Source organism: Aulostomus chinensis, chromosome 9 (assembly GCF_037954235.1).
Source record: "Aulostomus chinensis isolate RoL2024-O1b breed Wild chromosome 9, RoL_Achi_v1.0, whole genome shotgun sequence".
In the NCBI taxonomy this organism is placed as follows: Eukaryota; Metazoa; Chordata; class Actinopteri; order Syngnathiformes; family Aulostomidae; genus Aulostomus; species Aulostomus chinensis.
In genome coordinates this window covers 4,226,505-4,251,360 of record NC_141328.1, presented here as the reverse complement: position 1 = coordinate 4,251,360, position 24,856 = coordinate 4,226,505, and the positions used below count along the sequence as shown (strand labels likewise).

The 24,856-nt window shown below is 44.4% G+C and overlaps 1 protein-coding gene across 7 annotated transcripts in view; it reads right to left on the bottom strand.

The window, feature by feature from the left end:
• The window catches only part of src (SRC proto-oncogene, non-receptor tyrosine kinase), a 31,762-nt gene extending 7,642 nt beyond the window's left edge, over nucleotides 1-24,120 (bottom strand). Inside the window, exons 1-7 of one of the 7 annotated variants that reach the window (XM_086213206.1) lie at nucleotides 23,761-24,120; nucleotides 5,803-6,063; nucleotides 5,578-5,677; nucleotides 3,929-3,946; nucleotides 2,903-3,001; nucleotides 2,012-2,038; nucleotides 1,715-1,818 (exon numbers count right to left, since the gene is read on the bottom strand). In XM_086213206.1, coding sequence (XP_086069332.1) covers nucleotides 1,715-1,818; nucleotides 2,012-2,038; nucleotides 2,903-3,001; nucleotides 3,929-3,946; nucleotides 5,578-5,677; nucleotides 5,803-6,055 — 601 coding nt within the window. In that variant the 5' untranslated portion in view covers nucleotides 6,056-6,063; nucleotides 23,761-24,120. Of the gene's footprint in view, nucleotides 1-1,714; nucleotides 1,819-2,011; nucleotides 2,039-2,902; nucleotides 3,002-3,928; nucleotides 3,947-5,577; nucleotides 5,678-5,802; nucleotides 6,064-7,226; nucleotides 7,512-23,760 lie in introns of those variants that run through there. The other 6 variants (XM_086213207.1, XM_086213209.1, XM_086213204.1 and 3 more) reach the window with 6 other exon arrangements.
• Between the last annotated feature and the right edge of the window lie 736 nt (nucleotides 24,121-24,856).

Sequence of the window (24,856 nt, the reverse complement as noted above, 5' to 3'; positions counted from 1 at the left end):
GGCGTCATGTCTCACTGCTGCACAGAATTTGCTTTCTTCTCAGTGGTGCATTTTTAAGAGGGCATGTCATGGAATTCAAACTGGTCGTCATATTGAGGTCTGAATATTTCATAAAAGCTAACATAACGCTTCTATGCGAGATTTTTAAAGAAAAAGCATTTCGTAATGGTATAAAATAAGTTTTGCGAGTGTGCTCTTGTGGTGGGGTTTGTGCTTAGCGTAGCTCTGCTGTATAATCCAGCTGAGGATCATCGGATAATGTTGCAACACCAGACTTGAGTATTGATTTAGGCCTCTTTCACACCTGCCTCCTTCTGGTCTGGATTGTCAGACTTTTTATTTTGATCTGAACCAAATTTACTGATGTGAAGGCTCCCCCTGGACCACAGTCCTCACGGAAAAGTCAGGACTCAGTCCGTATCCAAGTGGACCGTGGTGCAGTTTATTGAGGCACAAAAGGAAATGGACAAACAACAAGAAATAAGCCCCCCCCCCCCACCCCAAAAAAGGCATTTGAATATTTAATTGGCTCAAAAAAGCAAGAAAACGCAGCTGTAGCAGTAGCTGGACAACCCTGGAAAGGAAAGAAACGGATACAATCCAAGGAGTTCTGGAAGTGGAAGGTGAGCAGGTTCATAACATTACTTTCTTAAAAGGTGGCACAAAAAGGAAAAAATCTCCGACTCAGATATGTGTGATACGTCGCCACGTGGAAGACAAAATAAAAAAGTGACCCACGTGCAAGTCATCAAAGACATGCCTGTGAAACCTCCCACCTCTGACCGCACGAGGTTTGTTGTAAAATGTGAGATGAACTTGACAAACATAATAAAAAAAAAAACAAAACGAAAGTAGTAACATGTCTCCTGAACTGCACGAGTAATTCATTTCCTGTTCAGACCTGTCACGACCAGTCTACGTACAGGTGTAAACACACTCAGGATCAGAGCTGATCACCGCGATCACATTCAGAAGTGGTCTAGGACCCAAGTGGCCATCTTTTCTTTTTTTTTTTAGTAGAATGAACACAAGTGCATTCTGGGCCTCAAGTGAAAATGTGCACTGATTCAATATGCTGGCAGCATATTATTATCATTATTCTTATTATTGTTAATAATAATTTTAAAGGTACCTCTTGGGTGCTTTAGTTTGTCAGTAACGGCCTGACCTGTCTACATTTCTGTTGCGTTTAATTTCCAGCTGACAGACATGGAAATGTTTGGCTGTGCCACTCGCTCTCTTGTTAAAAATCAGTCTCGCTCACCCAGACCCCGGTGCCCCTCCATCTTTCTGCAATCATAATAAACCAGACAGATCATCCAACACAAGATGATATTTCCTTGAATAGAATTAAAGTGTCAATGATCTAAAGAAACGGATGCGTCTGTCAACACGATCCACGGAAAAAAAATTAACACGAAACGGATAATAGGTTTCATTTCAGCTGGATTTGAGCAAATCCACCCACGTGTCTCGTGTATAAAAGCTGGTAAAATGACATAGGTTCTTATTTGTACATGAGACGCCTTTAAAAGTCAAGTGTGGACTTGTGTAGTCGAGGTTTCCACTTGTGACTGGGCTCATTTTAGAGAGAAATCTGTCGACCAACCTACTTGCAGTGCTTGATGTTCGTCACAACTCCACAAACATTCTAGTTTCAAGTCCCACTGTCAAGAGAACGAAGAGTGTGTTGCCCAGGGTTCTATAAACGTACCTTTGGTGGTCTCGCTCTCTCGCACCAGGAACGTCCCTCTTCTGTTCTCTAAACTTAGCAGCAGCCTTTCCGAATCGCGGCGTGTGATTTTGCCAAAGTACCACCTGGTTGATTCGAGACAGAAGACACACAGGAGTGGGTTGGTGATGGGAAGATGATGAAGACGGCGGGCGGAAAAAAAAGAAGAAGGAGCAATTAGGCAAGTGTGAGTCGCTGCTCATGATTCTGAAAGTTTGGTGAAATGTTGTCTTTGCATGCCGGATGCAGACTGATGCTGAGATGACAACAGCTGCTTACCTGGACTCTAGAGTCAGTCTGAGATGACTGGAGAAGAAGGAGGCAAAGGTGAGACACGCAGCAGTTACATAAAGTTAGCTTAGCAGGTCAAGAACAGAAGTGCAGGCCTTCTAGAACAGAGTTTCCCCAAATCAGAGGTCGTGAAGTCATTTCTCGAAATCAAAAATCCTGAGCAACAGCATATTTCAGTCACAGTTACAGTGCAACACACAAACTTTGTAATTAAACCACAAATACACTTACAATTAGTCGTGTTTGGATACATCTAAGTGCGTTTGCATAAAACATATATTTTGGGGGAAGGGAATTTTTGGGAACCTCTGCTCAAGAAGAAGAGTGGAAAGAAGTAAATGTGCTGAAGTAGTGAAAAGAAATATTTGACATTTTGGGAAATATGGAATTTCTTCCAGAGACACTAGAATAAGAACAGAACTATTATAATATTAAACACATTATGCAAATGTTTCCAAGTATCTATGCAAACTTAAATTCAATATTCCTTTTTATACATATTTTTACATTTTTTTCCCCAAACATTTCAAAACAGTGCAGACTACACCTACGTCCAGCCTGCATTTCAGACGCAGTTGACAGCATCCCCACACACACAAACTCTGCTACCATAGATGTGAGTGCAGTCTTTAAGCTAAGCTAAGCTAACCAGCCGCTAGCACTTCATGTTTTGTAGTATAGTATGAACTCTTTGTATGAAAGCAGATAAACATATTTCCCAAAATGTGTATCTGCTGTCTTAGGAAGTGAAATCACATTGAGATACTGGATAGCAAGAAGATGCGTACATCCTACATCCAAGTGTGCATTGAGAGCACGTTTTACTTGTCGCATGCTCGACAGATAAAAGACAGTACTAGAAGAAAAACAAGACTTTACTCTTCTGCCTGGATGGAGTCGGATGGAGCCACATAATTGCTGGGGATGTAACCGCTCTCTCCAGTGGTCAGGGAGCGCGCCAGCCACCAGTCGCCTTCTCTGTAATGATGAAACGATAACTTCACAGAGGCTCATAACACAACCGGCGCGCGCACACACACACACACACACACACACACACACACACACACGAGGAGTGTGAACTCAAGGGCCGGTGTTTATCAAGTCTCTCAGGCTGTAAATATATTGATTTTGATTCTGCAGTAGCTTGATCTACACAGTAATTGAGCTCTTCGACGCAGGAGACGCTTGATAAATGCAAGCCCGAGTATCTCTACTGTTACAAAATAATATTTGGGAGTTATGGAAGAGCAACAAAACACATGCATTCATGTGGGGATGACGACATGGAGGAACTGTGTTTGTATGCTACGCTTGGTCAGGGATTGAGTTGTAGCTTTGCAGCATTAGACTACGGAGCTCTGGAGTGACCGAAAAATACTTAGTAGCCACAAGATATGACTTCCTCCCACAAAAATGTTCAAGTTGTGGCCAAGGGATGCAACTTTTTCCCTCCCATACATTAAAGTGCATGAACACATCAAAACTTGTGGCTACTAATAGATCAGAGTGGGAACAAGTTACAGGATATCTTATTTCAATCATTTAAAAAAAAATGGGATCAAGTTACAATTCCTGGCAATAAATTCATCAAATTGTGGGAAGAACCTTCTGTGTCTCTTGTGAGCATCAATTGTTTTTCTCTCTCTCTCTCTTGATGGCCACCCTGGGGCTTCATACAAGAATGAGGTTTTAGAGTAAAACCTGAGCTGAACACTGTGCTGCAAAGCTTCAGACAAGCGTCCCCTGACTACTACAGTATCCTCAGGAAGGGGGTGGAGTTATGTGGTACATGTGCCTCTCTAGCAGACTGGTATTACTGTGCAACAGGACGCTTCAGGTGATGCAAACACTCAGACGGACAAGCAGCACATTTAAATACAAGCCCAGTGGAGCTTCACAAACCTGCAGTTCACCTTCCTCCTGTAAAAAATGTGATGTTTGTGATGAAGGCAAAGAAGAGAGAGATGGAAGGGAAATGGTAAAAAAAAAAAAAAGGAGATAAAGCAATAGAGAGCACATTATGAGCAGTGGCAGAACAGCAGAGTACACAAAAACAACCAATGTAGTGCAAATGCTAAAAATAGGAAGCTAGAATATGAACTATGATATAAGATGAGATAAGGGAGGTAAAATAATGAGGCAAAGAGAAACAGCGGCATGCAAAGGGTTGAATATTATCATCACCAGAGCGTGGCTGCATCCTTACAGGGCCGAGTGTGACTGACACCTCGCTGGATTGAGCTAACCTGTTAGCTAATGTTGGGGTCGGCTCATAGAAACTGGGTAGACTTGACCCAACTCTCTTTCAGGTCTGTGGCTTAAGGGGCCAGTGATAATCCACCATTGTCCTCAGCTGCAGCCTTCTAGGTCAGCGATTTATTCGTGGGCAGCACCGGCGCCGGGGTACAGCGCTATGCTATATGGTTCACTGCATTTCTATTGATTCATAGCCCCTATTTTAAAAAACAAGCATGCCCCCCTCCCCCTTTCGTAGGTTAGATCTGTTCTGAGTAACCAGGTCCAACACTGTGTCCAATTCTCAGCAGTAAACAGCAATGATGAGAAATGCATTCACACTTAAAGTGACTGAAATGCTTTCACTTGCAGTTTTTGCGTATAATAATTTTTCAAGTAAAAAAATAAAGCTGTTCTAAAGTACGAGTTTTCGACGGGCGAGCGTGGTGAGGTTTTACTCACGGCTCATTAGCACTACATTAACCCACAGTCAGTTCAAAGCTGCTGCTGAAACTTGAACATCATATAAAGACAACGGCTTTGCTGGGATTTCAGCTGTTGACATAAAGAGAGAAAGAACATCACTCAAACGTGCAGCTCATTCGGATACGACATCTATTGTCGCTCCAGAACTGAAACTCCGATTTTAAAGAACTGCTAAAACAATACAATCTTCTCTCTCGGCGTCGGCAGCATCAGACGATTCTTTAAAAGCATAAACTACAACACCCCCGGGTTCAGGCTCGTTCATGGTCGCTCTGAATCGGAAGTATTTTTGTTTGTTTGTTTCAGCTCACATCAAAACATTTATGGATTATTCAGCACGTAGCTGGATAAAGAAGATTTATATCCTGGATTATACTGAACAACGTGTTTGAGAGTTCATAAACTGGCGTTCTGGACATCCTTGTTGTTGTTAGCCATCAGTCTCAATTAGCTTCATGCTAAATATACATGGCTGGCTCCTTCTGCATTCTGGAGTCACAGAAGAGTCGTGCAGTGTGGAAAAACATCTTTGTGAGGTCAGGACAGCTAAAAATGAGTACTCAAAAGTACTTTGATGTAGTACGTCTTTAATGAGTTACTGTAGAAGCTGATGGATGTTTTTCTCTGAGTTTCACTAATGAGCCTGCCCCACGGTGTAACCGGTTCTCCTGCCTTCTTGTTGCCTTCCTTAGCCGAGGTTAAATGCAGCAACATTCATCAAGTTTATTGACTAAAAGCTTCTCAAGTTTAGCTCAAGTGTAAGAGTGACAAAAGGGAACAAAATGTAAAAAAAAAGGTGTGTCATATTTCTTTTTCATTATTCTCCTTACGTGTTGTTGACTATCTGGAGGCGTTCGCCCTTCCTGAAAGACAGATCCGATGCTGTCCGTGACTCATAGTCATACAACGCCACAAAGGTCGTCACGCCTCCTATAAGAGGAGAAAGTTTGATCAAACGACTGTATACTGTAAAGATGTACAGTTAGAACACACACACACGCACACACACACGCACACACACACACACACGCGCGTGCGCGCAAATGGTTCTCGACCTGCTAGTGTCATTCTGTTGGGAGAGGTGACACTGTTATTGTCCACGCCTCCAAACAGGGCCAGTTCTGCGTTATTGCCCATCGAATGATTCCCGGCGAGGCCTCCCTCCACAGCAGGACTGCGATTGGGTGTTACGGTGTGTTGAGTGGAATTGAGGTGGTGGCCCCCGGCCCCTCCACCTGAGCTGAGGTTGCCATCATGGCTGCGAGTGCGGTGGCCTGCCTCTTTGGGTTTACTCTTGGATCCCCCCATCGCAAGGCCTGAGGAGCATTTGAGGACAGACAGAAAAGAGTCAGATGATGACGACAATGATTAGTTCACACTGCATTTCAAGGCATGAACTACAGAGGAGTTTGATATCAAAAATCTTTGTGCATGTTTTCGACGACAGTCTCTGGAAAACGTCCTCTGACTGATAGCAGGCCAGATGTAGAAGTTCAGTTCTACACCCACAGAGACACGGCGTCATCATGGGCTGCATGAAGCCAACTTCCCTACGGACGCCGGAGCAGCTGTTACTTCTCGTTCAACAGACGTGAAACTGACTTCACAGTGCGCGTGCGCACGTGCACACACACGCACACACACACACACACACACAGAGTCATACATGCAAACTGTACATGTAAATCTGTTAGACACAGATGCAGTAAGACTCGATCCAAACCATACAGCACTGCGTTGTTTTGTGTGTGTGTGTGTGTGTGTGAGTGTGTGTGTGTGTGTGTGTGTGTGGGGGGGGGGTCCAGTGCACCAGTGCTGAATTACTCAACTAAAGCAGTGTCAATTTTTAAAAATTAAGTAGGATTTCGAGTCATTTATCAAAAAAGGAAAACGTTCCATATTTCCTCTAAAATGATCAGGAAAACAAAATCTGATTTAAAGACGTCACCATGGCAAATAATTCCTGGGTCTTCAAAGACAAAATTAATAATTGGTGAGAGTAATATTAATTAACTGTTTGGCCATCTGGCAGTGGACTGTGATATTCCAATCATACAGTATATATTTGCTGAATTGTAAGCAAATAGTTGCCTACAGTAAGACATGTAGTAGATATGGACGACATCGAGCTGAAGGGAAATATTACTGATGGCTGACCAGTACATTTTTATTGTCAAGGCCCATATCTCGAATCATTAACAGTCAAAGGGAACTGTGGTTGATAAGTGGAACCGATACTAGTTCCCATCAAGATGAAAACCTTGGTATAAAAACTCTGAATAATAGACATACACAAAAGGAACGCTTTCAAGCATCTGTTTGAAAATATTATTGTCCGACAACCATAAAAAAACGCTGAATATCAGCTCAAATAATTGTTGAAGCTTGGAAGTAGTCCCCTCCTACATATCCTGGTAGTCCTGATGAAGACAATCATCTACCGCCAGGCGCTGCCACAAGAACAGCAGTTCCTGCTCACCTGCGATGACTGTGGTGGATTTCTGTCGGTACCCTGCTGTAAGACGTGCACACCCTCGTGGCCTGATTACGTCCGAGGTCTTCAGTCAGACTTCGCGATGACGCAGCTCTAACTTGTCTGCACTTGACTTGTTTACAAGAGAAAAGATGCCTGCTGCCATTAAAAAGAATTCCCAGCATTTTTTGGGAAGACGTTCCCAACATTCCTGGAGGAAAATCTCTGATGCATGACACAGGGATGTAATGAGGGCCCGCCTCCTCAGTCATTAGTCTGACTCTGCGGTGTATCTGTAAAGGGAACATGAATGGATGCTTGCAATGAAATACTGTCTTATTTAGAATAAAGGACACGGTCAGATTATTGCATTTCATGGAAACATGGTCAGCACAGTCATTCATTTGGAATCATGTTTCCAAAAATGAACTCTCTCTTTTTTTTGTTTTGCTCTCTGTCAAATCCTGAGAAATTTTCTCGCTGTGTATTCACATGCTTGGATCCGGAGGGGACCGTGTCTGGACGGGAGGGGGGAGCTGTGGCGGAGAACCTCCGTCTTGACTCAGCCTGCCACAGAAGCTACTTGATGCCACGCCCTGAAGCTTTCCCCGCTTGTATTTGTCTAAAAATGGGATCCTAATTTACGTCAACACCCCGACTTACTGACTTATGGATGTAAACATGTTCACTTGGCCATTTTTGAGAGAATGCAGCCTGTTGCATTTCTTGTGTATTTGTTTTGAGACCTGGAAGATATGTCCAGGTCTTTTAATCAATGGTTTTTACATGAGGTTTTTCAATAAGTAAAGATAAAAAAAAAACTAAAAAAAAACAACACACACATACTTTTTTTTTTTTTTTAACCAAATTTGGTGGAAGGGAACAACACGGGCCAAGAAAGAACCTCTTAAATTTTGGGGTAGAACCTTTCAACATACTGTAGCAAAAAAACTACTTTTTTTTTTTTTTTTATTTGGGGTTTGGCTGAGGAGGTATGATTTTTCTGAGTTTGACCAGTGACATATTTCAACCTGACTCAAAGTCGTTTTCAGCCTCAGTTAAGATAGAATAACACAGCTCTAATCACAATTTTTGGACCTGATGAAAAACAAATTGTTACTGGAGCTTTCCTCTGCATTTTCTTACATTTTCCAGCTTCCCTGTGCGCAGCGCTCCAGCTAGTGAAGGAACTCTAATCACAGCTTAGTGCGGGGATATGATTACACTAAGCCAAACATAATTTTAGGGACTCAAAACACTGCTATCATGGACAGATATAGCCACAGGGGGTCTGTCCTGAAATGCTAATTTATAGATAAGAGTGAGTGAGGCGCGGGTGTTTTGGGAGCCGAGAGCTGTGATAAGCAGGCGGGGGTCAGAGTGCACGTGTGTCAGGAGGAGGCTGCTCAACCTCCAACTCATATCGGACTGTTGGAGGCCACATAGCTGTTAGATTTCACATTTCAGTCAGCAGATTCAAGAGACCAGCGCATTCACAATAACTGGCAGGCACGCAGAGCAATGCAGTGACATATGGTGGAAAATGTGCGGCACAAAGAAGAGCACAGTTCACTAACCGCGCAAGGGAAATTAGAGAAGCTGTCAATGGTTCTGGTTGTTTTTGATGCTGCCTCTTTGCCCCCCTTAAACAGAATGTCAATCAGCCAGGGGAGGGGGCTTGGAGGCCACACAGGGGACAACTGGGTGTGTCCACTGAAGATATTCCTGCAGATGCACAGCATATGTAAGTGTTTGATCATCCAGAGAAGCTGCGGTGCAGCTCAAGAGCATAACAGAGATGGTAGGAGAGGGCGAGGAAGTGAGGGGAGGGGTGAGTGGGTTTGGACTGTCAATATCTCCCCTAGGGGTGTGTCTGCATGAAGGGGGTCGCATCCATGCGAGTGTAACAGTGCGTGCAGGTTAACACAGACACAAGAGAGCAGACACAAAGATGACGGGTGGCTCGGGGAGCTGCTCTTTGTGTGTTTTTGTGTTGTCGCTGAGCGGGCGGCTGGTTAGAAACGCTGTTGGAGGCAGGGCGCAGCGTAAACACTCATCTCACATCACCACTCATGCACAAGCTCTCCCTGCAAATCACACTTTTTAATTAAAGGTTGTCAGCATAATGATGTGGTGCTGAGGTAGACCACTTTTACCTCAGAGGAGGTAACAACATCTTTACAGTGTATGGTTTTTTTTGTAGGATATTTCAAAAAAAGGATGGATGAAGTTCAATGAAATTTGGCCAGTTTTTGGAGGTGATCCAGAACAAATTCTAGACCCTGGATCCTGAGGACTGTTCTGGGCCTTTAGCAGGGTATAACTATTACTGATATTTTTTGTTTTGATCATATTGTTCGAGTCCACGTGAAATGACTGGCAGAACAATGTTTCATCATCTTGATCGCATTCTAGACCAACAAACGCGTTCCGGTCACAGCCGTGATTCGATTCACCAGCCGTGTTCTGTCACCGCGGGGACAAACAGTACGAGGCTGGTTTCATGCTTGTCTTTGTGAAAATGCACTAACAAGGACATTTGATCCCTTTCGTTCTCAAATCATGGTCTGAATTCTGCGATAGAGTCAAAACTCTGTGCACAAGGAACTGCATCGTCAAAACTGGCGTAAGATGTGGCGGCTGTGCCCTGTGAAAGCCCCCTGATGACATCACTAGGACTTGCGGTTGGCACATGCCGTCCGCTGCTAGAGAGAGCAGGCAGAGCGAATGACCGACGGCAGCTCATTCCAAGTCTATCGGAATTTGAGGGGAAATGAGTCGTGATCTCTGACCTTGATCTCTTGCTCCAGTCCATCATCTCAGTCATTCTGATTGATACAACAGCTCGGCGCTCATCATCGTCCTCCCAGATGTCCTCCAATCAAAATGCTCCATCACAGTTTGAATCTTGCAAGGGTCTGTACAAAGGTAGATGTCTATGTCTGTAGAACACCATTTGCATGCTGGGAGACCTCTGCAGCGCCACGATAATTCATTTAGAACGATATCCAGACACACAATTTCCTTTCAGCAAATATTTCACCTCCTGCATTTTGGAGAACGCGTGAGGGACAACATTTCCTCTAGTTGTCGATGCTTCATAAATACACTTGAAAGCTCTCGCAGATGAACCATAGCAGTGAAACACAGGACGTAAGAGATGCGTTTCAGCCTCTCACAAATCTGCGGGTCGGACAGAGTTTAACAAACAATGTCCTAATACCACACACAAGCACTGAAAACTCAGAGAAACACAAGACTTAATCTAGTAAACATGACACGGGTGCTGGGAGAGTCCCGGGCCGTTCTCCGCACTCCGATTTCAGCAGAACCATCTTTCGTCGACTCTCAGCAGGAGGCATAAACAAGACGCAGAAGTGGCCCGCGGCTGGTGTGCTGCCGGGCGCTGGCGTGTTTAAGCTCCACAAGTTAGGAGGAAATATGTAAATGGCGGAAGTCACAAAGCCAAACAATGTCATGTTTTTACATCGGAGGATGTAAGATGTGTGTGTTATCATCTACAGGAAATAATAACAAGAGCCTGATTCTGGGGAACAAGAAGCTAACGGAGGATGCGAAGCAGCATGGAAATCCCTCTGGCGAGGCAGGGGGCGTGGCTGGATCGGCGGGGAGGGGGGATTTGCTTAATTATGCATAAGATTCTGGCAGTGAATTCCAAATCCTTAAGTCTCCAGGGCTTTGCTTGAATGGGAATAGTCTTTTAATATCCCCCCACAGGATGCTGCATACCCCTGTTTTGCTTGCTTTTGCCTCTAATATGAAAAGAAAACAATTATAATCTTTGAATGGTCTTCTCTCATTGAAAGAACGGCGTGGATGCGGTCCATTAAGACGTAGACAGGATCATGACTCTGCTTCCCCCCCCAACAACAGCATGGGCTTTGTAGTGAAGTCGACTGGCTCATTTTTGAAAGAATCTTTTCATCTTTGGGAAGGATCAAACAGTCTTGAACATCAAAATTGAACAAGCTGGCTTCAGATGTTCTCTACACAGGCTTAACAAGAGATTTCCCACTACGAAGCTGAAGCAAACCCAGAGTAACAGAGAGGGAGAGAGACAGGGAGACTCTGCCGCTCTGAGGAGGCACGTCAGGACTTGTGTGTGGGGATGACAGCTGCAGGAGACGGTTGCTATCGGCCGGCAATCTAACAGATTTCTGATAATCCACCTTCAGTCTTAAATACAGGTTCCACGCCATGATCAAGCTCTTGCTGCAACAGGATCATAGCAACCAAACGGTTGATGATGCGCGTTGTCACACAGACAAATCTCAGAACTTTCATTTCTCGTGAATGATGGAGGAAATAAACAGCTGAGCTTCTTTCATTTCTTAGTGACTGTCTTTCTGTCATTAGGCCACAAAACAAAACAGGTGCGTCATTCCGGAACAGAATGACAAATCCCAACTTCATTTACTGCTACACCCTGATGCAACTCCTCTGCATGTTTCTCTTAACCCACTCATACAAGGAGGATGGTGCAGTCCTGAATGTAAGCAGGAGTGTGTCTTAAGTAATTGTGAGCCAAGAGGTCGAATGTTATTTTTTTTTTAGCTCAAGTTTATCTTTCCATTTCTGTACCGTTCATGACTGCTTATATCTCTCATCAAGTACCTGGGAGGATGATTTATGTAAATATAAAAATATCACAATTCTGTGGTCTTTGTTTGAAATGTTGAGTGAAATTACAGTTTCAGTTGATTGTGTCCTGCTCACCACTACGCAGGACCAACATGGTTCATCTCTCAGTTCCCTACGTCCGCTGATATCGAGTGTATCAGGATTGGAAAACTTCTACATGCAATCAAATCCACATGTGATACAATTATACATGTCTGGATTTTTGTTTTGGGGTATTTGAAACATGGACATTTATACAAATGTCCGTGTTATTTTTCCTAAAAAAAAAAAAAAAAATCAAATAAAAAATAAAATCCCCATCTTGCAAGGATAAAGAGAGAGAAAAATATTCCAGCATCTGCCCTTTAATCCAAATCTGCAGTAATATTTAATGGGTTTTTATCCCTGAATCCAAATGCATCAAGTTTTCAGAAAGTCTGTCCATAATTTAATCCTGCTAACCGTCAAACCAACAGAACCAGAACTCCCTGCAGGAATAAATTAACTTTTAGCCTCCATCGCAGAACTCGATCGCAGCGAGGTAACATGGCGTCAACGCATTTGCATAAGCAGACATCAGCCACGGAGGGTGTGAACACGAGTGGACGGACGGACAGAAACGATGCAAACAAACTCTGACAACCTGATTCCAAGAGTGTTTTCCATTTGAGACACTGCATGTTAAAGAGACAACTGATAAATCCCAGTCGACTTGTTGTTTTAAGCATTTATCACAGCGGGAATGCCGATTGATGTAATTCATGCGTGTTTGTCTACGGGGAGTAAATGCACACGTGCCGTTGAGTGTACGTGATCCTAATGTCAGACTGGAGGATGTATTCCTTCATCTTCATACTCTCTATGTAATTACTACAGGGGGAAATGCGGGGAGGCTTTGACTCCTGCGTCACCAGCCGCCAATCGTCGCATAATCCAGCCGTGCTTGTTCAGTCCAGATTATCAACATCTATCCTAATCTCATTCGCCAAACGCTGTGATGACATTCCATCCATCTGGGGCCTGCAAACAACACAGGAGCAGCAAAGACAAGACAGGATAGACTGGTTGAACCACCGCCGCCGCCGCCGCCGCTGCTGCGAGTCCTCCCAGCCCTGCTCTTGTCTCAACAAATCCATCTGCTGTGGAAAAACACCTAAAACCCTCCTGAACAGTTTGCTTGAGAAACTGATTGCAACAGAAGGACTGGTAGTTTTCTAAAGACACTGAATGTCATCGTGTTTCTCTTCTCCTTCAACAAACATGATCAGAGGAAATGCATGGATGTGTTTGTACATTTATGCCCACGCAGGTTCCAGCGACTCATTCCCCTCCAGCCGAGTAGTTACCCACTACCTAAATCGTTACAAGAGATGAAGTAAGGCAGCAGAAATGTGTCTAAAAACTGCTGGCATTTCACCCCTTTTTTGTACTGTTGGTATGACTTCACCCTGAGCCAGAAGGCGCCTCCATGTTTGGCGCCCTGAAGGTAAACACACGCCCCCGATGGCAGGACTTTGCTGAGACCTGGATAAAGTGTGTGTACCAATCCACCCCCCCCTCCTCATCCACATACTCCACTACTTCCTCCTCTCCCGTTCTCCTGTCACAGACAGACACAGGGATGAGGAGGTGGTGAAGTCAATATTTACCACTCCACACACACACACACAGCCCAGCCGTTGCCATGGAGGCGATTCCAAGCATTCCACAAACCAACAAACTGCACAGATGTAGGATAGTTGGCTTTCTAGGCCAAAAAACACTGCATGCCTATCGGATGAAGAAAAAGACAAGATTAGCTGAGGCTCTAAATCATGTGCAGGGACTGTCAAAGTGTATTTAGGTGGAAAGAAAAGAGGGAGGGGCTGATGGAGAGAAGGTCACCTGGAGGGATTCTTTCCATTGTGATGTTTTTGTTTATAGCACAGCTGAAGAACTTTGTGTTAACCCATTTTCCCGACTCTCAGGAGCCCGCAGTGCCCTGGCCTCCATAATAGGATCAGAATGAGTCCCTTTCACTCCTTTCTCACCAGCAGTATTATTTTTTTTTTCCTCTAAAAAGCAGCCTATGATCAAATCACCTTCTGTTTGCCAAACAGCACGACTAACCTGACCTTCCAATCATATGACATCTCGGGGCTTGTCGAGCCGCGGCGAGCAGCTGGCCTCTCTATCTTAAACCCAGTGCTTACAGTGGAATTTTTGCCGACTTCCAAACAACAAACACTGTTGGCATCGACTGCAGGTTCATGGATTTCCTGTTATCCCCTGTTCCTAATCTGAGTATTGACATACATCAAATTATTTTGGTATTGAGGGCTCAGTAAGAGAATATCAGGGTCATTTTAGATGAGGTGATCTGTTGGCACTCGTGAAAGGAAGCAGTGACGGGAGTGAAACCCATCGCTCATGTAATATGATAACTGACTTTCTCGTTATGACCTTACAGAAGCCCAACAGTGTCAGTTAGAAGAAAAGAAAGATAAAACCACGCACCATGGTTTCATGAGATGAAGAGTCAAAATCAAGACTTTTTTATTATGACTTTTTATCTTATTGTCTTAAGAATTTATTTAAGAATTGTGAAATTCATATCATGGCAATGTTTATATGATCAAGTCTTGTTGTTTGTCTTTTTCTCTTAATTTTACAGCCTTGGCAGAAATGAGCTTCCACGGTGAACTTATGTGAGAAGTTCATCGCCTCTCTCATCGGCACTGGGTTAGCTTAGCCTGACTGGAAAGAACCAAAAGTTACTTGAGCTGTCTTTGTTTAACCGTACAAAAATCGGAGAACATATATTTCTGGTTTTACGAGAAACGTGAAGAACTATTTCCTGGTCAGGAGATGTGAATTTGACCTTTATTTTGCATGGAATATACAAACGAGATGAATTGTGGTGAGCCGTTTCCTGTTAGCTCACTCGCTTATGCTATGATGTTGCTAAGCTAGGCTATCTGACTGCTGGCTGTAAGCTAATATGCTGCTGACGGCTAATATGTCTCACATGTGTATTTCACCTCAGTGTCCATTTTTGTTCTCCTTCTGCTCAGCAGCCCCACCCACCTTGTTCTGTAGAGAAAACTATGTCAAAGCCCACATGGCAACACCTGAGCCCAACATGTCCCGGTTCCTCACCCCATAATAATTTGTCTGATGAACAGCGGAATCAGTGTGCAATAGTACATTGTGTCACATCCCTCAACTCCAAGTTCATTAAACCCCTTGTCACTAATCGCGGCGTGTCTCATTTCGGACACACCCAACACTATGAGTGAAGAGGAAGTGCTTTCACTCTGATGGGCACATCGGTCTTTGGTTTTTATTGCCTTGCAGTTTGGATTTCGGTTTCCATTCCATTCCAGGAACTCCACAATATAGCCTGATGTAATTTCCAAATCATAGAAAACCGCAATAAATGTCGAGGGCTAACTGTGTATCAAAATAGCCTTTTTTTAAAATATCAAAACCATTTATATGGCTGAGATGCGTGTGAGACAACACCGCACGCAATATCCACGTCAGTGTACTACGAGGAAGTTAAAGTATCCAAAATAAGACTCAGCACAGGTTAGCTAATGCTTTCCTATTGGAAAACCACTAACTTTGACTAACCTTCCTGGACTGGGTGTGACAGCTTCGATGACACAGACGGGGACATTACTGTCACTTCCTCCACTGAGTTCACCAGGTCCATAGCAAAACATTAACCGCCGGTAACCATTTAAATCATCGCTCCATTTCGTGTTAACGAGGAAGAAAGATGAAAGGGAACCTCATGTTTTACACGGCACCGGAACATAAACCGCTGGGTTTATGGCCCAAGGACTCTCAGCTGTTCTTGTGTCATTTGTGATGGAAACGATCATGCAGCAGCAGCAGCAGCAGCAGCAGCGATCTCTCTCCTGAAAAACTATGAGGCATCTGTGGTATGCACAGTACCGTGACTGCTGTGAAGGGACCCGCACATGTTCATTGTAGTGCGTTGATAGTGCGAGAAGCCCTGCATTGTTCCTCTGTGGTGTACTAAATCCTAAGAATAGACAGTACGGTTTACCACTGTACTGGTGAAATGTGCTCCTGACTTCCATCCAGGTTGTAGCTACTGGCTGGTCCTCCAACATCCACTTCATATCCTGCCCCCCCCCCCCCCCCCCCCACCTTCTGCTGCTCTCATCTAAATATGGTCATTATGCGAACTGAGACCGATGATCTGTGGTCATGTGTTCAAACAAGATGTGGAGAAAACGGAGCGATATGGAGGAAGGGAGAAGGAAAAGATAATCCTCAAGGGTTTTGCCTGCACACCCCCACCCCCACCCCCACCCCCACACACAACCCACCGCAAGTCTTACTCCCTCAAACTCGCCTTCTCGTGCGCATTTACCAATCCTTTCTGGAGATTTTCAGAGAAATATGGTGAAAATGAAGGATTTCAATTCCGCTCATGTGTCAGCCATAAGTCACGTACAGAGGAAAACATCCTTTCTCTGGTTCATGAAATATTAGTGTAATGAAAAGTGGTGCGGAAAATGAAAGTACACAAAATGAAAGGGTGCAAAAAGCGACTATTGGACTCCTAATGCAACATGATATACAAATATAAGAGGTAAATCAAACGGTTTTATGTTCCCTATAATGAAACCAGTCACTATATTTACATGATATGGAGTTGATTTGTGGTGCGAGTCAAACTAAAAACAGACTTTTAAAGCATGTTAGCCCGACTAAATCAAAATAAGACGATCTTTCCAAAGTCGATAGAGGAATATATGAAGATGATGCAGTTGAGCACCGATTAGGTCCAGCCTTCCTAGTTCCATGGGTCCTGCTCCCGTATTTAACGCAGATGTCAAAACGCACAGGGTCCGAAATGCATCCTCATGATGGGTGTTTGGTGCAACAACAATACATTTCAATACAGACAAGGGTACTTTTTTACTTTAACAGTCTTTGAATTAAAGTCTGCTGCTCCACAGGGGCGCTGCTTACAGCTTCAACCAAGGAGAGTTGGAGTCTAACTGGCTGTAAGGGGGCTAACCGCCATCAACAACTCCAGAAGCGGTTATAATTCCATAAGTAAATCGATTCTTTTTAGGTTCTTGTACGCTGAAATTAAAGTGGAGCAATTAAACTGCCGAATCGAGCTATGACTGTAGCTCGACATCAACTGTGCACGTACACCCACTGACTGTAATGGCAAACACTTCAACTACTCCATTCTCATCACATTTCAAAGAGGCAGCATTTGATCCTCTCAAATCCACAGAGATTCCTAAGAGCCTCATGCTCCGGTAACCTCGGCCTTCCACCGTTTAGCCTCTAATCTACGAACCCTGACAGCCAGAGAAACCCCTGCAGCTCCGCAACTACCCCGGGGAGATATCTATATCCATCTACAGAGACAGAACAGTTCTGCAAATCAAAACCTGGATCAGTTCATGAAGTTTATAGCACCATTAAACCTGACTAAGAAAACATGTTCAGAGGTGAGAGAGTGAGCCGCAGGTGCGCATGTGAGCGCGTTCATCGTGGCATTCCCAGGTTTGTTGCAGCAGCGCGACCGAGCCCAGTCATGGCTGAGGAATGTAGAGTGGAGGACAAGGCGAGTTTCAACTCCTCTCCTGCTCTCACAGCCCAAAGCAGGAATGTACGGGGAGCAGGTAGAGACACCATCCGCTCAGGATGTTCGAAGGCTGCCCCGAGCCACGCATGCCACCCACCCTGACACATTCCCCTCACCGTCTGTCAGGGAAAGGGAATGCAGCGTCGAGCAGCCACACTGCACTCTATGTAAGAACAAGAATGTGAATCAAGGCCGCAATACACCCTGTGGTTGTTCCTCCTGCCATGAAAAAGCTCTGGACCAGATTGTGTTTACTGTCAACACAAAATTAAAAGCATGCTGAGGGTGTCAAATGCTGCGGACGACTATTAGCTGATTCAAGCATTTCTGTGTTTCCAACAGCTCTCCAGCAAAGCACATCCTCCACGCTCGTGTGCAGACGCAGTAATATAAATAAAGCGTGATGTATCAATACGTCTGTGGCTGAAAAAAGCTTCCATTATTGAGGCCCTGCTGCCTTGGAGATAGACAAATAAGAGAAGCCGAAACAACCCCCCAGTGATTGCTATTAAAATTTTAAAATGTGCCCATGTCACGCTCTATCATCAAAACATAACTGCTCCCTGCCATGACATTTCCATAACAGATTGGAGGGCGAGGCCCCCAACGCTGGAGTGATTTCCTCCATCCCTTTGAAACCACCCCTTTGTTCAGCAGACCTTGATTTCAATATTCAAATGTAACTCAGCGGGGCGGCGAAGCCGTGAGCGAGATGCTGACTGTGAGCAATCAGAAGAGTCGGTCGTTCCTCCTACCATGTAAAACATTCAGTGATGGAACATTTACTTTTACAAGTGTACTTTCAGATCACAAAGAGCTTAATGACGGGTCATATTTTGCTGCTTGGAGCACAGCAAAGAAAATGTTTTTTTTATTATAGGTTATAAATCCTAACCAGACTTTCAGGGAATCTGTTAAAACGTACATATGTTTCATGAACATGTGCTGTCCCACATTTCTGAACCTTCTTTCTAGACTGAACTGACACAAGTCTGGAGCTGAATCATTGTATCATCGGTGGAGGATGTTGCACAATCCAACACGGAAGTCGCACACCTACGCAGAGCTGTCTGCACACCTACATCCCTACCAGGGTTGTAATGGTAAAATACAGGTGGGTGAAGTATAAAATTCACACACTCAAATACAAACAACAACAGAAAAGGGATCACAACTCTCCAGAACAGAGATGAAAACACTTCCTCCAACCTCTGTCACTGACTATTAGCCTCAGGTTTGCTGGCATGAACGAAGCACAAATTCAGATCAGGGAAAAACAAAATTGTTCAAATATAAAATATTCAACACAATGGTGATAAAACTTGACTTAAATACTGGAATATTTTTGGATGTGCCAACATTTTTCACACTTGGGTCGACAGATAAAAGTACAAGTGGAGAGTGAGCACGTCGGGGCCAAACAATGGCGTCGATTTGCTCCAACCCTAACCATGAGCTGTAAAACCAGACTAATGGGAGAAATCATAGCAGTTGGCCAAGTTACCACTGAGTCATTGGCATTGTTTAGCAACCTCCCACATAAAGTTTATATTAAAGTCATTCTGATATGAGACATATTGCTTATCATACCAAAAAAAAACAACAACCCCTGAAGATCCACACGCACAGCAGTGGTTCTCACGCTTGCCACAGGGCACCAATAAAAGCTACAATATTAGCAACATCAAGAGAACCCAAATTTTTTACGGCTTTTCAAGTTTTAAAACACTGCTAGCCATCCAGTGCCTGATGTGTCAGTTGGACAGAGGTTGTAATTCACCAGGGCTGACCTGACAGGTTCAGCTGTACATCATCAGCGTGGAAGTGACAGGACCATTGTGTGTCCAAGGAATTGTATGAACGCTTCAAATAAAACAGCTAAGCACCAATCTTTGCAGTTGCAGGAGAGGCAAAGGGACAGACATGCATGGTATCAAGGTAGTTTGGTGTAGCCATCATTCCGCTATGGTGGAAAGAATCCCCTAGCTTGTTTGTCACGGATGGCGTTACACCCAGAGTGAAGCGATAGAACATCTTAGGTTATACAACAAATTCTGTGAGTTTCTCATATATCTTAACATCTATTTAACCAAAATACACCTACATACGCTCCAAATCTCCATCAACACTGTTTTTTTGTTTCTCTTTCCAGCATGTAAGCGGCTACAAGCTCGCTAGCTCGGTCTGTTCTTGTTTCACTGTGAGAAAAGCAGCACACACAAGGTGAATAATACCAACTGAAACAATCAGTGAACAGCAACGAGCTCGTAGCCGCGACATAGTTCTGGTAGACCAGAGTGTGTGTTGGGCCCTCCGTGAGGCGACAGGATCATGATTCATTCCTGGTTTTATTCTTATGGTATCCCTTTTTTATGATACAGCTCAGGGAAAGGATGCAAAATTATCAGGTCACATCCTTTAATGCATGTTTTTGGTTAGTAAATTCCACACAAATATGTTCCTCTTATCTGGTTTGGGTCAGATTATAGGATTAGCCAACGTCTGGCATCGTCTCTGCCAGTACATGATCTGGATAAACCTCAGCACCACCAGCACCAGCACCAGTTTATCATACACTACAGCAGTGGATGGATGGATGGCCTCATGTTTGAAGAAGGGTGGTGGGTGGAGGTTGGGGGGGGGGGGGGGGAGCATGTGCTCTTCCCAGCATCTCATCATCCTGACCAGGCTTGCACAGCTGCGCCTACACAAAGCCACACATAGAGGAGCATCTTTCTTAATGCCAAAGACGCTTTTCCTGTCACAAGAACGGCGTAGAGAGCGGTGGGAATGAGAGTGTGAGAGTGATAGCTTTTCCACAGAGGCAACAGTGGGTGGATTGAGTGGAGATGCGTGGCCTGTGTCACCCTGGCTCTTTCCCAGAGCAGAGGGACAGGAAGTGGCCAGGGATCCTGCGAGGATACAAGTCCTCCTCTGTTGAGTATCAAACAACCATCAGAATCGCTATTCAAATGGCCAACAAGCACAGAACCCACTGACAGAGGAAGGCTGATACGTCAGAGGGCTTGAGTTCTGCTTTATCATTCAACTGCCATAACTGGGGTGCAACAAGCTGCTTTATGGATTCAAGCACTTCTCTGCTGTGGTCTCCAATTCAGGTACAACAAGGCCAGCGCTCGCTATAAAGTCAAATTAGCATGGAGGTGAAACAACCTTTGCTATCACCAGCAAACTTAAAAAAAAAAAAAAAAAAAGTACTACCGCAAAGAACAGAAAACTAGGCCACTTGCACATGGAGCCCAAAAAGAAAGAAGCTTGGTAGGATGTGAGAGGTATGAGACACGCAGAAAAGAATGAGAGAGCAGGTGGTACTGGCATTCCCATGCCCAACCGTATGCCCTTGAACGTAGCTGGGCACTAATTAGCACCGAAACTGGGCCAGAGCGACAGAAGTTTCATATCTGTCACATAAAAAATTCAAAAGCTTTTGTCAGTGGGAAGCCACCACAAATCTCTTGCCCCTCTTTCTTGTATGCAATCACTTCCTCTTTCTCTCGCTGTGGAGTGTATCAAGTCGAGGCGCTGGTACTGGCATCGGATAAGTGTTTTGTTCGTCACATTCTGAAAGGGAATAATGTGTTGTTTCAACAACATAAAAAAAAAAAAGAAGCACGCCATCACTTCAAACCCAATTTGTTACCCACTGAGCCATTTGTGAGTTTTATGTCCCGTCAGTAAGCCAATTCCTCTTTATGATATCAGAAACAATTACAATATGTCCTCAGTGTTTGGTGCCAATTAATCCTCATTTGACCGAAAGGAAAGTGGGACACTCGCGAGATCAAATGATGAACTCATCAAACGGCCAGCTACAGCAGAGTCTACTGCTCAGTTTGCTTGAGTGCAGTTAAATCCACACATCACTAAAAGGCTTGGCTGGGATACTTGAGAAAGAGCCTCTCAATAGACTAAACGGTCTCGCCTCCATCTTTCTGAGTAGGTGCACAAAGACAATTTTGGAAGGGGAAGGGACTTGTCTTAAAGCCACTGATTCTCCCGGGCCAGATAGCTGAGGAAACAAGCAGTTCATTGATGCCAGACCCAGCATATCACCCTGACAGACAGACCACTCCAGTATACGGGGGAACAAAGGGGCCAGTCCACAGCCACATTGCCAATTAGCAGGAATTTCGACCTCAAGAGCCACTTTCCACCAATCTCATTGGGGCTGACATAAACATCCACAGCTTTCACTGGAGGGCATTCATGGGATTCCAAGGGGCATTAGATCCCCTGTGTGGAGTCTGAAATCTGGCAGTAAGGAAGTACAATGGACGATCCCGTACCACACTGGTGGGCTGCATCTCCTGCTGCACCCTGCATGCTAATACCCAGGTGATACAGAGTATTTGTCTTGGCTAGCAGAGAGCAAATCCTCATCCGTGCTCAGGGATGTTTATTAAACACTTTTTCCTGTCATTGGCCCAAAATTAGATCAATAGGATATAACATGTTTTGGCTGCCTGCTGCCAAAATTCCTAATTCCTTCAGAAAAAACAAAAAAACAACAACACACACATACAAAAGCCACTAGCAAAATCTGTGGTGGATTAGTAGAATAATGCACCAGTGATGATAGATGAAATGGTTATTTTATTTTGATTAAAAAAGTGACACTTCCCTGAAATATTTTAGAAGAGAAAGGAGAAAAAGAGCAGCTTATGTTTTCAAAAATATGTCCGTTTTTGGCAGGTCAGAAGGCTGCGACTGTCGTTATTTATCAGTTGCTCTCTATGAGGCAAAGACGTTGTTTACCCCTGCATGACTTCTTGGTGGATCCAAAACTCAGGCAACACTCGCTGCATACAGCACTTGTTGCCAGAAGCTAATGGCAACACAGCTCTCCTGTTATTTCAAATGAGAGAATTCCATAGAAACAAGCCGGTGTGGCTTGTTAGCTCCACGGCGCTAATGGAATGCCACCTTTAGGCGTTTTGAAGCGCAAATTCAATCAATCGCAGCACAAAGCTAACATTATGAGCAGAGTACACCACCGCTGCATGAGCTCAACGTCACCACCACCACCACATTCTTCCGTTTTTCAGCGCGTTGAGTTTTTAACGTCCACGACGAACCTTTGTCATTTCCGGCGACTTGTCAGCAACAGCCATTTTTAAGAAACATAAGAAGCTCCAATATTCAAGAGCGTGGTCCTTGCTGATGTTTGTCATGCTGGAGTGAAACACCAAAATGTCTCGAGTTGTTGTTAAACACATTTAAGTGAAAACTTATCAGGAACTCATCGACTAGGCCAACTTGTTTCAGGGTTTTAGTTCCTGTTCCTGTGCCACTCTTTTCCTCCTCATCCAGCTGAGTTCCCAGTGCCTCACACACTTTTATGAGCGCTAGCCTAGCAGGAAGTAGACTAAAGAAATGATGACATGCGGCCTCAGTTTCACTTTAAAAAGTGTTTATCACGAGCACTCTGGCTCAGCAAAGTGGAATATCCAAACTGCCATGACTGCTAATGTGTCACACGGTGACGCCTCCCTGAAACATCACGATATTTAAGAGCCGGTCTGGTCCAGACAGTAAAAAAACTGGTTTAATTTTCTTGATGGATGAAAACAAATGGCAGCAGCAGTCTGGCAGGGAGAATGTATGAGTTGTATACACTCCAATCAAAGACAGACATATGTTTACTCAATTTTTTTTTTTTTTAAACCACCATATATATAGATGTACTGCACTCTTTGGGTCATGTAGAGACTCATCCTGAGTGTATGACAGCCACGCCAAGCGTTTTGGAAGGAAGTCAAATCAATGAGTACATTTATTTAGACTGTATTCTTACGTTTCTCATGCATAAAACACCAGACAGCCCATAAAAAGCTTCACTGCAGAGCAACGAGACCACGTTACTCCATGAATACGCAGTAAAAAAAAAAAAAAAAAAAAAGTTGATCGTGAAGTGTTTCCAAAAGTACTGCGGCCCAGTTAGTGGCTGCTGTAAATCAAAAGCACCAGTGAGTCACTCGAAAAGTGGTGCAACCAGTGATTATAATGACGAAGATGATATAGTGGGACCCCCACCTACTTATCTCCATTAACAGATGCAATTAAAAGTCACAAAGAATTCCAGCATGAATTTAGGTCACAGAGTTAAAACTATAAGGGGGGGGGGGGGTAACGCAGTGTTATAGTTCATATTTTTGCTGCACTGAGCTCACCCTTCATTTCATTCATTTTTAATTAACCCCTGTCTGTCCGCCTGTCAGGACTGAACCACTCGACAACAACAAGTTTACTCACCCTGCCGTTACCGGAGATGTTGGCGTCGTCGCTCTTCTACCGATCACACAGGCGGATTTGGCATCAAAACATGAACGGATTCACTAGAGAGACCAAACGGATCCTAAAACCAGGGCTCGGAGCGGGCAGCAGCCGCAGAGACCGTCGGTGCCAAGTCGAGCGACAGAGAGAACGGTGAGGGATCCCGGACGGCCCGGTGAGGTCATACCGGGGGAAACCTCCGGAGCTACGAAGACATTTTTCATTCACAAGGACTGAAAGGTTGAACCAGGGGGACAAACATGCCTGGAGTCCCGTTCAGATGGAGCTTTGCCGAGGAGACAGCAGACAGTCTGACACAGGATCATCAAATCCTGACCAAAACACCGGGGTGTGATGTTGGAGGCAGGGAGGGGCGGAGCCTCCGCGTTCTGGCGAGCTCTGATTGGTGGGATCGTTTTTTTATGCGTGATTAACCTTTGCTTGAGATGAATGGCGTCTCACGGAGAGCCTCCCTCACCTGGGGGCGCGGGGCCGGACGGATCTAATCACCGGCTGAGACTTGGTGATTCCTGGAGTTCTGTCAGAAATTCCTGCTCCAGTCATGAAGTCATGTCAGGAGTTACACTGCGTGAATGCAGGCGGTTATATGAGGTGGTTTGTCACGATTATACCACCTCTACAGAACACCAGAGTGAACTGAGTGGAACGGACTGTCTTGTCATCATGGTAAAAGAAGAAGAAGAAGAAAGAAATCATAGGTTTTGTCATCCGCTCCCCCTTTAATCACACAATGCTGACGCCTACTGTTCAAACGAGGCAGCGAGACTTTAACAGTTTGCTCAGTTGGGGTCAACACAGACTTACAGTTTCGTTCAAGAAATGTTCTTTCACACAAAATCATTCCCTGTCATTGAACTTTTTCTCAGTTCTCAGTTGAGTTCTCCAGACGGGAAGCACACCCTGACTGCAAGGCCTTGCTCCTGATTCCACTGTGCACCTCTCACTTGCGGAAACTTTACAAGATTAACGACAGATAAAAGTAAAATTTATGACGCAGGAATCCAGTGAGTTGAAATACGGAAACAAAATTCAAGTTTAAATGAAAAAAATCGGA